Raw genomic sequence first — 13,630 nt, forward strand, 5'->3', positions numbered from 1 at the left:
ACAAAGGAGGCCGACTTCATCTCTCCAAATGCCAGCCTCGCCGCCCGCCCTGGCTCGTTGCCCAAGACTTTGACAGCCCTTTATTCCGCCTCGGTAAGCTTGCTCCCGCCTCCAACTCCAGCCGACGCGCCGCGGCTCTGGCCTCTGCCATCATGGCCCCCGTCTTGACCGTGCAGACGCCCCAGCCCGCGCCAGCCAATTGCTCCCTTCGGCCACGCCACAACTTGGCACCTCGGTCGCCCCGTTGACTGACCGTCTCAGCAGCAGCTTCCTGATACTTCTTTCTCCCCGCCAGGACGCACCAGCCGGCATATCGGCCGACGGCGGGACAACCAAGCAACAAGAAGCAGAGGAGGGGGCCAAAAGGGGGCGCAACAATGGCCGATACCAAGCTCACCGACCAGCACGTCACCGACCTGCTGACGGTCCTGCGCAGCGACTCGAGCCTCGACGCAAAAGTCAACCAAGTCACGGCCGTCAAGTCGCGCATCAAGCAACACAATGTCCCCGAGGCCGCCGTTCCCGACCTCTTCGACGCCTTGCGCGCCGCCTCCACCTCACAGCATGCCGCCCTCGTCAACGCCGGCTTCACCGCCCTCAACCACCTCCTCACCCGCCTCTCACGCCAGGAGCCTCGTCTGCTCGCCAAAGAGGCGCCTCGCACCTTGGCCCTCGTCGTCGACAGGCTGGGCGACCACAAGGACAAGTTCCGCACCCTCGCCTCCCAGGCCCTCACCACCTTCTTCGCCGCCGCCCCTGCCGATGTCGAGCGCGCCGTCAGGAACCAGGCCATGACCGGCAAGAATGCCAGGGCCAAGGACGCCGCCATGCACTGGCTTCTGCAGGTATGCCTCTTCCCCCTGCTGCCCCCGACGGCTTCCTTGGCGCAGCCGCGTGCTAAACCCTTGCGACTTGGTAGATGCACCAGGAACAAGGTCTTCAGTTCCGAAGCTACGTGCCCGTACTCATGGAGCTGCTCGAGGACGCAGACGGCATGGTTCGAGACGTTGCTAAGGGCACCGTCATCGAGCTCTTCAAGTGCGCTCCACCCCTCCCTCTTTGCCCAGCTCGCCCTCTCCCCTCAGCCACTGACACGCAGCGCGCCAGAACCGCGCCGAATACTGCCAAATCCGATCTCAAGCGCCAGCTCAAAAACTTCAAGGTTCGCCCTGCCATCGAACAGGCCATCGTCAAGGCGCTCGCGCCCGCCTCCGCGCGCCCAGACACCCCCTCCGACGCTGCGCCCCCGAGCCGGCCCAACCTGGCTGCCAGCGTCTCCTCCCTCTCGAGCGAACGTCCGACGACCCCGATGGTGGACACGCAGACCGAGCCCATCGAACCCACGTATGTCAACACCAACCGCGAGCTCGACGATATATTCCGCGGCATGGCATTGCACTTTGAGGGTAGGGAGACGGAACAGAACTGGATGAAGCGCGAGCAGGCAATGGGCACGCTTCGCAAGCTCAACGCCGGAAACGCACCGGCCGACTTCCACGATTCTTTTCTCACCGGGCTGCGGAGCATGCTCGACGGCATCATCAAGGCTGTCACCTCGCTGCGCACAAGCTTATCCAAGGAGGGATGTGGCCTGGTCCAAGACATTGCCATCACCTTTGGCCCTGCCATGGACAACATGGTCGAGCTGCTCATGCAGACGTTTGTCAAGCTGTCCGCGGGCACAAAAAAAATCAGCTCCCAGCTGGCGAACGTCACCGTCGACACCATCATCGGCCGCGTGACGTACAGTGCCCGCCTGATGCAGCACGTCTGGGGCGCTTGCCAGGACAAGAACGTGCAGCCAAGGATGTACGCCACCGGCTGGCTTAAGACGTTGATCAAGAAGGAGGCTCACCGCAAGAGCCTTGTCGAGCACACCGGCGGCGTTGATCTCATGGAAAAGTGCATCAAGAAGTGTCTCGGCGATGCGAACCCCGGTGTCAGGGAGAAGATGCGGTCCGCCTACTGGGCTTTTTGGGCCGTCTGGCCGGCCAGGGCTGATGCGTACGACGGGCCCTTATCCCATGATCTGCCACAAATCCTTGACTAACCGTGTTCCAGAATCATGGCCGACCTGGACCCAACTGCCCAGAAGCTCCTCAACAAGGACCCGAATAATCCCAACTCATCAAAGCAGGCAGCCGACCCACCTCGGCCCGGCCTCGGGCTCTCGAGAAGCGCCATGACGACGAGCAAGCCGAGCCTGCGCGAAGCCATGCTGGCACAGAGAAAGGCAGCCGTGGCTACACGGAACTTGCCCCCGCGGCCGGGCTCTGCCATGGCGCACCTCTCTCCTGTGCGCTCATCATCCAACTCCTCGATCCACTCCACTGCGGCACCCAAGCCCGCCGGTGTACGGGCTCGCCAGGAACCGACTGTCTCCGTCAACGCCGGAGGTATGTCGGTGGCTCCCATGCGGCCCGCGAGGCGAAGACCAGAGATGACCCGCCCAGCCACGGCCGGTCCCTACTCTGTCCGAGACCAACCAAGCAATGTAGAGACGGGCAGCCCGGAGAGTGTCAATTTCAAGTCATCCACGTCCAGGCTCAAGGAGGCCTCGCCGAGGAGGACCGCGCCGCGACCGCGCCCCGGACATGCTTCCCACGCGAGCGAGTCTGGTCCCATGTCCCCGGCAGCCCGCGCGGCGTCTAAGATTGCCTCTCCTCGCGGGAGCCCTGCGAGCCCGAGGGTACCGCACAAGGCAGTCGCGTCGCCCAGCCCCTTCAAGTCCCACGAGGACATTACGCTTGTCGTACCAGCCATGTCCAGCATAGAGTCGGCCACGTCACAGGAACCGGCGCCGATGGATGCTTCAGCAGAGCCACCCGCAGAGCCGGCAGCGGAGCCCCTTGCGGAACCACCCGCAGAGGCACAAGCTTCACCTGTGGGTGTCGCTGCAGAGGAAAACCTGCAGCCGGAATCCGAGTCCCCCCAACGTGCACTCAAGATATATGAGGATCCGTTCACCGATGAGCGGCAACAAACGCCGAAGCCTACATTAGCCGCGCCCGTCTTAGAAGACAAGCCTGTCAACGAGGATGCGGCCCAACTGCAAAAGACCAACGGTCATGAACCCACGGTAGAACAGGTCAGCTCTCCGGAAAAGACACGTCAGAATTCACGACTGGTGGACAGCGGCATTGCCAAGATTGAGGCCAAGGCCCTCGAGGTTCATGGCTTCAGGAAACTGCAATCCCTGATCCGCGACAGTAGGACCGTCTTCACCGACGACAGGTTTGAGGCGCTCCTGCTAGGTCTCTTCCAGTATTTGCAAGCCCCTCTCAGCGAGGTGCCGTCGGACAAGGCCCAAGACGTCAAGGCCCAGATCCTCACGACCATCAAGCTCCTGCTCAAGCAGGAGAGGGACAATTTCCAGCCCTTTGTCTCCCAGGGCCTCGAGTCCCTGCTCCAGACTCGCAGCGGCTACGACTCGAGGGCCCACATCGTCAGCGGTCTCGAGCTCCTGGCCGACGAGCTGGTGACCCTCGGCGACGGCTCCGAGATCATCGTCGTGCTCACCGGACGCCTGCAGGGCTGCGCGGACACGTCGCCCGAGGGCTGCCGCACCCTCAGCATGGGGCTCCACGTCCTCGAGGAGCTACTCGACAAGCGCGCCGGCCTGGTGCCATCGGACAGCGAGCTCGCGCAGCTCACGGCGCTGGCCGGTCGCGTCCTGGGCTCTGCCGACTCGGGCGTGCGCATGGACGCCGTCAAGCTCTGCGTCTCGCTGCATCAGCGCGTCGGCGACGCGGCCTTCTGGGAGGCCCTGCGCGGCGTCGACGAGGACCCCAAGAGCCTGATTACCTACTACATTGTCAAGAAGCAGCGCGAGCAGGCTTCTTGAGCGACACGGGGGGCCTGGCGCATCAAAGACAGAGAAGGCGTAGACGGCGCTGCACGGCGTTGGGCGAAGCAGTTAGGGGAGAGAAAAGTCAATTGCACGGCGCTTGGATGGATGGATCTTGTTTGTTTGGCTATGGAGTCTGCCCTGGACAGACAAGCGAGAGGCTTGTCCTCCCCTCCGTCATACATATTGTCTATTACCTTGTATTCGTGTCGTCTGTGGTCTAGGAACCACTTGTTGGATTGCCTCTTCACCTCGCTGCATTTGCTGTGCCCGCGCGTGTAAGAGCCCAGGAAGACCTATATGCCCATCCCTCCAACGAAGTGCTGTCAGTCATAACCAGTGCATGCCTGGCTACAGACGGTGTCGCCCGGTGCAGACGCATCATGATATCAGGCAAAGTGCCCAAGGGACACATTACACTCATGGATGCGACTTCGCTAACCATTCTGTTTCCGCATTTTCGACTACATGACGCTCATCAAAGGCGGTATCCACGGCCCCTCATTTCATACCTGGAACATAACCCCCTAAGCCCACCGCCCCCACCCCGACTCGAGGATCCCGTCCGCCGTCGTCCAACACTGGCTGCAGGCTCATGTATTCGCTCTCTTGCCACATAAACTCCGCGTCCGTGTCTCTCAAGGTGTAAGAGGAAGCAAGTGGAGATAAAAAGGACAAAGTCGAAGAGGTATAGTGCGGAAGAAGCAAGAATAGAGTGAGTAGAAGGTCAAAGGCTCATTTCCCATCCCACACGGGCGCGCGGCTGTCACGGGCATGCTGGCTGAGGTCGCCGCATGCGCCACCATGGTGGAAGCGCCTGAGCTGCCAAGACGCTGCCAGCCCCATGTACGGAGAATAGTCCGGCGGGGAGACGTCAAGGTTGGCAAGACGCTTGATCCCAAGACCCATCGCGTATCACACGAGTTTGTTCGGCACACTCCGCCGCTCCCGCAGCATCAAGGTCATTCAACCGATGTTCACAGGCCAGGGCAGCGCATACAGGAATGAGCTTTCGGTCCCCAAGTCGAGGGGTGACGGCTCAGACGTAGATCCCTCGGGCGGTTGCCCGGAGCGTACGCTCAAATATGCACACGCAGCCATGTCAAGCTGTGACGCCCGCCGCTTCTGGCGAGGGTCGTGAAGAGAAAGTGGAGTAGAATTTTCACGCGTCGTCAAAGATTCTGTGGCTGTTTTCAATGACAAACTGCACGGCAATGTTCTTTGCGTGCATGTCGGTCATTTCTCGTTCGATGCTGAGGTCGCGCATGATTGTAGGCGCGAATACGACCGCCAAGTTCTTGGGCGACATCTGAATGGCACGTCAGTTCAAAAGTCCGGGGCAAAGAAATAAGTCTTCTTACCAAGTTTTCGGGCTCGCGCTGGGCAACACGAGAGAGATGGAATATCAGAAATTCGAGGCAGTCACTGTGCCTTGGGGGCATCGAAAGAAACGTCTTGCGCAAGTGATCGCATCTTTCCGTTTCGTCGGCAATCGCTGCGGAAAACATGTCAGCGCCTCAGATGGCAAATGCCCTCAACTCGGATTCTGCTAACCATTGGATTCCAAAACGCGTTCGTAGACGTCAAACGTGAGGAGCGGAGTCGGCAGCCTCCGGAAGTACTGCTTCAATACGCTGGTGATTGCTGTAATATCCAGGTCGGGATCTGAGATGTCAAAGTTGTCGCTCTTGTCGAAGCCATCCTTGATCATGTTAACCTGCGAGTTGCCACCCGTCTTTCTGTAGATGCCCTCTTGGTCCATGCCCCTCAGCTCCACCTCTTCGATGCAGCGTGTCACAACCGTGGGAATCTGTCGTCGCTCGAATTCGGCTCGCTCGGCCAGCTCGGATCCAAAGAGCGTCGATGCCGGCTCAGCCACAGTCGCGGCGGAGACAGTGTTGGCCGAGGTCGACTTGGGCATCGTGTTCTTCTTGCCGAAAAAGCCAAAGCCTTGTCGCCCGGGATCCAGCTGCTGCTTGCCCGCGCCCATGCCGGCGCCGGCGCCCATGCCCATGCCCATGCCCATGCCTATGTTGTTGGGTCCGATGGGCGCAGGCGACTCCACCTGTGACACAGTCATGTTGTACGGCAAGCCAATGTTGTCCCCGACCAGGCCCTGATGTGGCATCCTCTCCCGGTCATTCTGCTGGAAAGCGACCACGGCTCTGTTGACGCCCTTGGCCACATTTTGCGCCATTGTCTTGGATCCCTTCTTCCAGTTAAACTTTTTAACCTGGCCCTTTCGAACCTGAACAACAGTCGGGCCAGCCTCGACGATTGTATCTTCATCGGGAACAAGTGTCATGCCCGTCGTCATGCTAGCAGTGTCGAGGTTGCTCGAGGAACCCCCGGCGCTCTGTTTGTGGCCGTAGATTCCGAGCCCGTTGGGCGACTTTGCCTCTGTGCCAATCTGAGACTTGAAGCGCTCTTGGATCTGGTGAGTGAGGTCGTTGTTCATCTCTGCAAGTTGCGCGTTCTTGGACGACAGCTGCTCAAACTCCATCAGAGCACGGTCTCGGTCCGCCATGGCCTGGTTCTTCTCCTCAACCAACCGGTCACGTTCCTCGTGGAGCACTTCGATGGAAGTGGACATGACCACCTTGACCTTTTCGAGTTTCTGGACGAATTCCTTGATGGCAGAATCTTCCAGCTCCCGAGGGTCAATGGGCGTCTTGGTCTCCTTGGCCCGTTCGACGTAGCCGGCCAAGACCTCGAGCTGGCGAATCATAATCTCAGTTTGAGTGTCGAGGACGGAGACCGTCTTTCTCTTTTCCACAAGCTTCTTGTTGAGGTTCATCAGATCTTTTTCCGTGTTGAACTGTCGCTCGAGCTCCGCGACTCGTTGCTCCGAGAACCTCAGCTGGCGCTTGAGCAGAGCGGGATCGTCCGCCGAGGTGAGCGACACGGGGCTGCTAATGTCAGGGTGTCCATGGTGCTCCTCACCCAGGGGAGATTTTGGCCACCTGGGCGAGACAGTCGCCCGAGTCGTCTCGCTGATGCTGCGGGTATGGCCGATTCGCTGCGGGTGCTGTCCGGTCTCTACACTGCTCGTGCGACCGTGCCGAACGACATTTGAGACGCGGCGCAGGATCGAAGACGAGCCTTCGTCTGTCCCGAGAATCCTGGCCATGTCCTCGTCCAAGCTGAAGTCACCTCCACTGCTCCACCTAGGCAGCTTCGGAGAGACCTTTGGCGAGGTTGGCTCCTCCTTGGAGCCGGCCGGTTCTTTGACAACTTGACTTTGGCCAATAGGGGCCATCGGTGCGGCCCGGGGGTGCATATAAGTGTCGCTCGCTGAGCCCTTTTGTTCTGAAGACGGGGCTGTCCCCTGGGATCGCCGACTTTCGTTGGATGCTGTCGGCAGAGTAATTAGCAACCACCCCCACGGCCTCTTCTTTCATGGGGCAAGTGCTCACCGTTTCTCGATGCTGTCGACGGAAGCTCCTTTCGAGCGATAACCTTAGACTTGTCCGATCTGGTAGTGCCTCTGGTAGTCGAGTCGTGCGAAGAGCTCATGTCATCATCGTCCTGCCATCTGGAGTCCTGCGACGCTCGTGGAGGCGGTGTATTCTCCTTGGCCCTTCTCAACTCGGACAGATTCGGCGGACCGTCATTGCGGGCAACACCATTGGATTTTTTGGTCGTGTTGTTTTCTTGCGGAGTCGAGGAAGAGTGCGAGCTGCTGCTTCGCGATGCCAGGTTCCTTTTGGCGCTGGGAGCATCTTGCAACTTGAAGTCGCTGGCCGATGCCGAGGACCTGATTAGATCTTGCTCCGACGCCTTGGAGAGTTTCCGAGAGAGTGGCTTGGTCTGGCTACCGTTGTGGCCAGTCGACGACTGGCGACCCTTGCCCTGAAACGCGATGTGAGGCGTTGAGGCCTGCGAGTCGCTTCGCTTTTCGGAGGAGCTTGTGGACTTGGGGACGCTGAAGTAGTCCTCCTTCTTTTTCCTTGACGCGTCTCCGGCGCTTTCGGACGTTGACCTAGGTGTCGCATGTGGGCCGGGACTCGGATCAAGAGCAACGGGAATGAAGAAGCTTTCGGGCGAGTCCCCCTGGCCAAGCTCGGCGGTCACTAGAATGGAGGAGTTGCGGTTTTTTCGATAGGTGCTCGCAGGTAAACTTAGCCCTTCGGACTTAGGAAGCGAATCGCGCTCGGGGGAGCGGGACGGCCGTGAGCTTCCCCGAGACGACGACTCGGTTTGCCTGTGAGTGGGGCGAGGGCGGGGAGAGATCTCGGTGGGGGTGTCGGAGTCAGGATCGGCGCGGTCGTTGGAGAAGGCGTTGGTCGGGAGAGCATTGGGCGGTAGCGCTGGGAGGGACTTTTCCACCATCATCGGTGACAGGTCCTTTTCCCGTAATTTGGCGGCGGCGGCAGCCTTTGACTTTTTCTTGCGCCTGGCCATGAGCGTCTCGTGGCATCCCATGCAAAAGATGCCTTGCGAGGTCCTCGCATATCGGAGGTTTTCAATCTTGCGTTTGCAGTTTCGGCATCGAAAGCAAGTTGCGCAAAATGCCTGGTCTCCCGTGAGGATTGCCACGTCTTCAATCTTGTTCCCGCAAGCATTGCAGCTGTATGTGCAGTTGTTGCAGATGAGGGAACCGTCGCCGAGGAGCAAGAGGTTGGCGTCGGAGTCGAGAAGAGTGCCGCACGTATTGCAGCGGAAGCAATCGAGGTGCCAGCGGTTACCAGCTGTCGGTGGCAGTGTCAGCCTCTTGGCACAAGATGCTTGCTTGCGAGGGGGGAAGCAGGGAATCATGAAAGCCATTCCTCATAGCATGAGGCCTGCCAGCTGGCGTGAGGGAGAAAAGGGTCGGGGCAGCGGGAATGAGTAGAGATAGCTCAGGGCGGCAGGATGGCCAAGCACGGGCGCAACATACAGAGCTCAAACGCTTTTCCTTCCTCGAGGATCTAGACGGCGATGAGGCATGTCAGTCTTGTCGGCCGCCGGTACGTGAAGGTTGTAGGGTATCGAGATCGAACCTCTCCGCACCCCTTGCAGGGGAACACATCGTCCGCCTCCATGGGTGTGTCTAAATATTCGTCCACGATGGCAGCCATGGCGGCGAGAGGCGGCAAAGGCAGCCGCTGGTCGTGACGGGACAAGGACAGAAGACTCGGCGAGCGACTCGAGAGCCGGCGAAGATTCGTACGACCAAGGGCGGGACCTGGCCGGTCATCGACAGCGTTTCAAAGCGAAGGGCGAGGTCCGATCGGCTCAGCGAACGGACGGGCGTGGCGACGCAGGCGAGTTGGAGTGAAGCAGCAGCAGCATTCATCAACAAGCCGAGATTGTCGGACCAGACTTTCTCTCGGTGCGCAAACGGGCTGTGGCCAGAGGGTGCGTGACGAAGGCACGATGGGGGAGGCGGGATTGGATAGGGAGGAAAAGGGCCAGCAACAAGGAGCGTATAGCACAAGCCAAGGCCGAGGACGAGCAGGACGCAATGGGTGGTTTAATCGGGGATGGGAAGAAAGGCGACGAGGCACACGAGGCCGACGTTGATGGATCGGAGGAGGTGATGGGCGGTTCGTTTCGACGGAGCGAATATTGTGAGGCGCCAGGTACGAAGTACCAGAGATGAAATTCTACGCGTAGGGGGAGCGGAGTGGCCGTACCGCCGGTACAGTATGCGAATGGGTCCGGTACCTGACTCTGTACTGTACCTGAGGGGGGGGTGGTTGGTAGTTGATAGCAGCCGTGACCTGAGGCGAGAGGATGAAAAGGGCAACGCAAGTGCAGAGGTGGATGCAGGGCGGGTACTGCAGATTGGCAGTACCTCACTATAGGAGAGGAGGGCAACTAGAACGGGCGCCTCGTCTCGACTGGCGAAACAGTCCGGGAGACCACGATGGTTTAGCAACACCAGCAATACGGGGGCTCGCGTTCACAATGCCCTAGAGGCCTGGAAGAGGGCCGGGAAGCGCACAGTCAAGCCAGAAGGCGAACTGTCCGCGGCCAACAGCTCGCGAAGCTCCCCAGGCCAGTCTCGGCGCGGCACTGTGCTGGCCATCATCAGGCGCAGGGGGACACGGCAGGTAGGTAAGTAAGTACCTAGCTAGGTACCTTAGGTAGGTACAGCACGCATCTGCACGGAGTATCTGTACAGCAGGTGGGATCGCGCTTGATGGAGGCACATGGCCTTACTGGACATGCTTAGCGTGTTCCATTCCGCCCAATTAATCAGCCCTCGACGGGAGGGGGGGATGAGACGCGGTTCCGTCCCTTGCCTCGTCGTCTGCTGCCCCTTATCCATCTCGCACCAGTTCGGACGAGCAGCCGCGTCGCGTTGGAATGCTGCGCCAGTCATCTTACGGATACGGAAATCTATGTGTATTGTGGCAGGTATTCGAATCCACGGTCAACGTGGCGGGCTGCGACTCGACAAGTGAAATGGCTCGGTGGGAAATGAGCTAATGGGGTTCATGATGACCTCTTGAGGCAAAGACCGAGCTTGCGTGTACATGCGAGGTACCTGTTCTGGAACGTCAGGTACCAGAGTGCAAGGTGCAAGGGCAACGGAAAAGCGCCACCCCTTGGCCAGTGCTGGCAACTCACCTTGACTCCCCTGACGAGGCGCCTCAGTTCAAGTACTACGGGGTACGGAGCGTGTAGTACTTTGCCGGGACGGGGACTCTACTGTACCGTACTCCACGGGGCGGCATAGCAGGCACGGCAGTCAGGTTCCCCATGCTCGTGCAGGCCCCCTACCGCCATGTACGTACTACTGTACAGTGCCGTGCCCACGGGCGAGGTGCATGTATGTACTTACCGCGTACAGGCCTCCTTGGGCGAGGCCTCCCTTGGGTACCTTGGGTACATAACTTACAGTAGTACCTAGGGAAAGTACCTAGGTAGGGATGCATCTCCCTCCCTCTTTTTGACAGCATCAACAACCCTGCAGGTGGTTGCGGGGAGGGAGACGGCGTCAGGTACCGCAGAGACCCCGGCCAACGACCTGTGGTGCAGCCTGGGTGAAGGGTTGCTACGGCAGCGCCTCTCGTCATCACCACTCTTTTCAATCAGCCGTGGGTTCCTGGATCAGGAACACGTCAAGTCAAGGTTCTCCGGACGGCACTGCGACTGTCGAGTCGGGGCATGTGCCCGCGCACGACTCGCGCCCGCTGAGGTGGGGAAGCCCGTGGCGGTGAGCTTGTCTTTACACTCCTTGAATATAACCTGTGCATGTTTGTGCGGCTGTTTGGTGTGCGCACAAGCTGGCCAAGCGTGCTTCACACAGTAATCGTCTCGCTACCCAAGAATCTTGACAGCAATACGGAGTAACTATACAGAGCTTGGTGATCGGCAAAACATCCACATGTCCCGCGCGGGCATCCGGGGATAAATGGGACTGATAAATACGGATATAGCAGTCGGGTTTCGCGAACCAGGCATTGGCAGGGGAAACAGGGGGAGCGTCCGAGAGGCACAGAAACGACGTGGCTTGCCGCCGTGTCTCTCTATCAAACAACTTGCGCGTGATGCTTCGAGTGCTTTCGCTCACAGACGGAGGGAGGGAGCCGACCAAAGCCTGTGCGCCTTGGCGGATGACAAATGCAAGGCAGTCGTTGGAAATGATGTTCAAGGGCATCTTCTCCGGTCAACCAGCCTGTGGATGGATGGATGTTACTCCAGTATGCCCTGATTTTTGCCCGTGATTTTCGCCCGCAGCCATACTGTATGTGCTTTGTACCGCGTACTGTATGGGCAAACGGGCAGACGAGAAAAGAGGCAGGCATGGAAGCTTGTCCGGCTCAAGGGGGCATGCGGGCGCGAGGATATAAGACGACGGGCCGCTCCACTTGGTTGCCGTTTCATCTTTGCTAGGCCCCTGCTGTGTCCTGACAGACGCTCAGATAATAACGGGATACCACTGTAATGTAATATGACACACGTCTATCTTCACACCCCAGAGATGGATGACTCCGCAGTCACGCCATGCCCGTGGGTTGGACCCTTTATGCTTTGCTGCCGACCGCCAGACTCGCCCTTGCTTGGGGCAGCAAGATAATAATATCTAATTACTTTAGACGCAGGTTCTGGACAGCGCATGACAAAAGGCGCCATGGTTCATCTGCGCTCGTCAAATCCAGCAGCCCGTCGCCTGATGATGCTGATGACGACGGCAACGGCGACGGCGACTCTCCCAACGTGCCGGCAGCAGCCATGGACCGGCTGGCGTGTAGGCCCGCTGTACAGTAATGTAACTTATACTCCGTCCCTCCCCAAGGGTCCGGGCTGCCGTTGGGAGCGACAGTCCGCGGCCCGTCATCATCCATCCATCTGCCTTGCATTCTGCGCCCCCGCGAACCCTAGCATGGGCACATGCCCCCTCTCTCTAACCTCTACGTCGAGCTCGTTTCGGCAGGGCTGCTCGTTCTCCACAAGGTTGTTGTTTACTCGCTGCGAGCTCCAAGCTCGGCCGGAGAGGGGACGAGAGGACGCCATGACTGGTTCCCTCGCTGTCTCGGGTGGGAATCCTTTGCAAAACCCAGCATGGGATGCCTCAGCCGCCGTTCCCCCTCGTGTCCGAAACACGCAATCGGTAAAGTGCCAGCCCAGCCTTGCTCCCCTGGGTGTCCCGGGTATGAGCGAGCAGGGCCAAGCCTCCAAACATATGTACAGTAGGTCACGTCGACGTTGCCATCTGCGGCATGCAAGGACACCCCTCGTCCAGGGCCATCTCTATCGAGGCTCGCTCTGCTTGCATCTGCTCTGCGTTCATGTTTGCTCATAGTGCATACGGATACCGTCGGCACAACATTTCATCTTGTCATTGGTTCATAGGGCATGCTGCGAATCACTTGCTCTCATCGGGTTTCGGCGAGCCAAGCTGGGGCCCTCGCGGCTTCTCATGGGAGGAGTGAGGCGTCTGCACATCTCAGCCATTCGCCTGTGACTGTACGGCCCGGCAGTCTCTGTCATGGGGACTTGGGTGCCGGCCTGCTGTCGCGGTTGTAGCCCGGCCTACTTGCCCTCTGCAACGATCTTCTTGACCTTGTCCAGCAACAGGGTGCTCTCGCGCCCGAGCTTCTTCTTGCCGTCTCTCCCCCTCGTCTTGGCCATGGCCTTTTTGAAGCGCTCCCGCTCGGCCAGCTTCCGCTCTCTGTCATCGCGCCGCTGCCGCAGCTCTTGTGCGCGCGTCTCGGCCTGCTGCCGCCGCTCCTCTGCCTTTTCCAGCTGCTTGTCGTAGTAGCCGGGACGCCGTGTCCTGCGGCGCTTGCCGTCGCTTGCGTCCGTCTGGGGGGCGTTTGCGCCGGCTTGTGCGTTTTGCTCGTCCTTGAGCATCAGCTCCCTCGTGGGGTGCATTGGCTGCTCGGGCTCTGCATCGCCGGCGCCGCTCTCGACATGGTCACTTTCCGGCGACTGGTCATGGGCGGCTGGGGCGACGGTGGACGAGGCAGAGGCGGGTTGGTCGCGCGCTTTGATCTTCGCGTAGGCCTTCTTGACCTTTGCCTTGTGGATCAAGTCCTTCTTGATCTTGGTCACTGGCAGGGTGCGTCAGGTAAGATCTGCCGAGGCCGCGGAGGGAGATGCATGCAGACAGACCTTTTCGTCGCCAGGGGCCGTCTGGCAGGTTATCCGGGCCAACCCTGAAGCCGCGCTTGGGCTTCTTGTCGGGGTCGGGCTCGGGGCCGTCGAGCTTCCGTTTGAGGGCCATGGTGGCGACGATTTTGCGATGGCAGCGGATGAATGGGAAAGTTTGCGCCCCCTCTAACGCCCCCCCTCGAGATCCCCACAGGTGGGTGGCGGCCGCCTAGGGGGGCCGCCTAGACCCCTTTC

The 13,630-nt window shown here is 59.8% G+C and overlaps 3 protein-coding genes across 3 annotated transcripts; 1 reads left to right on the plus strand and 2 right to left on the minus strand.

Moving 5' to 3' along the window:
• Positions 1 to 377: 377 nt before the first annotated feature.
• HRG_02023 (protein STU1) lies at positions 378 to 3,844 on the plus strand (the record flags this gene model as incomplete). Its single annotated transcript, XM_044860494.1, has 6 exons — positions 378 to 845; positions 920 to 1,038; positions 1,108 to 2,004; positions 2,062 to 2,353; positions 2,454 to 2,494; positions 2,545 to 3,844. 6 exons carry the CDS (start codon positions 378 to 380, stop codon positions 3,842 to 3,844), a joined length of 3,117 nt encoding a protein of 1,038 aa, XP_044724127.1.
• A 1,165-nt stretch (positions 3,845 to 5,009) lies between these two features.
• On the minus strand, positions 5,010 to 8,907 carry HRG_02024 (rhoGAP domain-containing protein; the record flags this gene model as incomplete). Its single annotated transcript, XM_044860495.1, has 6 exons — positions 5,010 to 5,156; positions 5,209 to 5,342; positions 5,402 to 7,201; positions 7,264 to 8,538; positions 8,727 to 8,757; positions 8,830 to 8,907. 6 exons carry the CDS (start codon positions 8,905 to 8,907, stop codon positions 5,010 to 5,012), a joined length of 3,465 nt encoding a protein of 1,154 aa, XP_044724128.1.
• A 3,907-nt stretch (positions 8,908 to 12,814) lies between these two features.
• HRG_02025 (uncharacterized protein) lies at positions 12,815 to 13,508 on the minus strand (the record flags this gene model as incomplete). Its single annotated transcript, XM_044860496.1, has 2 exons — positions 12,815 to 13,335; positions 13,397 to 13,508. The coding sequence occupies 2 exons, from the start codon at positions 13,506 to 13,508 to the stop codon at positions 12,815 to 12,817; spliced, it is 633 nt and encodes a 210-aa protein (XP_044724129.1).
• Between the last annotated feature and the right edge of the window lie 122 nt (positions 13,509 to 13,630).

The sequence above is a fragment of the Hirsutella rhossiliensis genome, assembly GCF_020360975.1.
Source record: "Hirsutella rhossiliensis strain HR02 chromosome Unknown scaffold00002, whole genome shotgun sequence".
NCBI classification, from domain to species: domain Eukaryota; kingdom Fungi; phylum Ascomycota; class Sordariomycetes; order Hypocreales; family Ophiocordycipitaceae; genus Hirsutella; species Hirsutella rhossiliensis.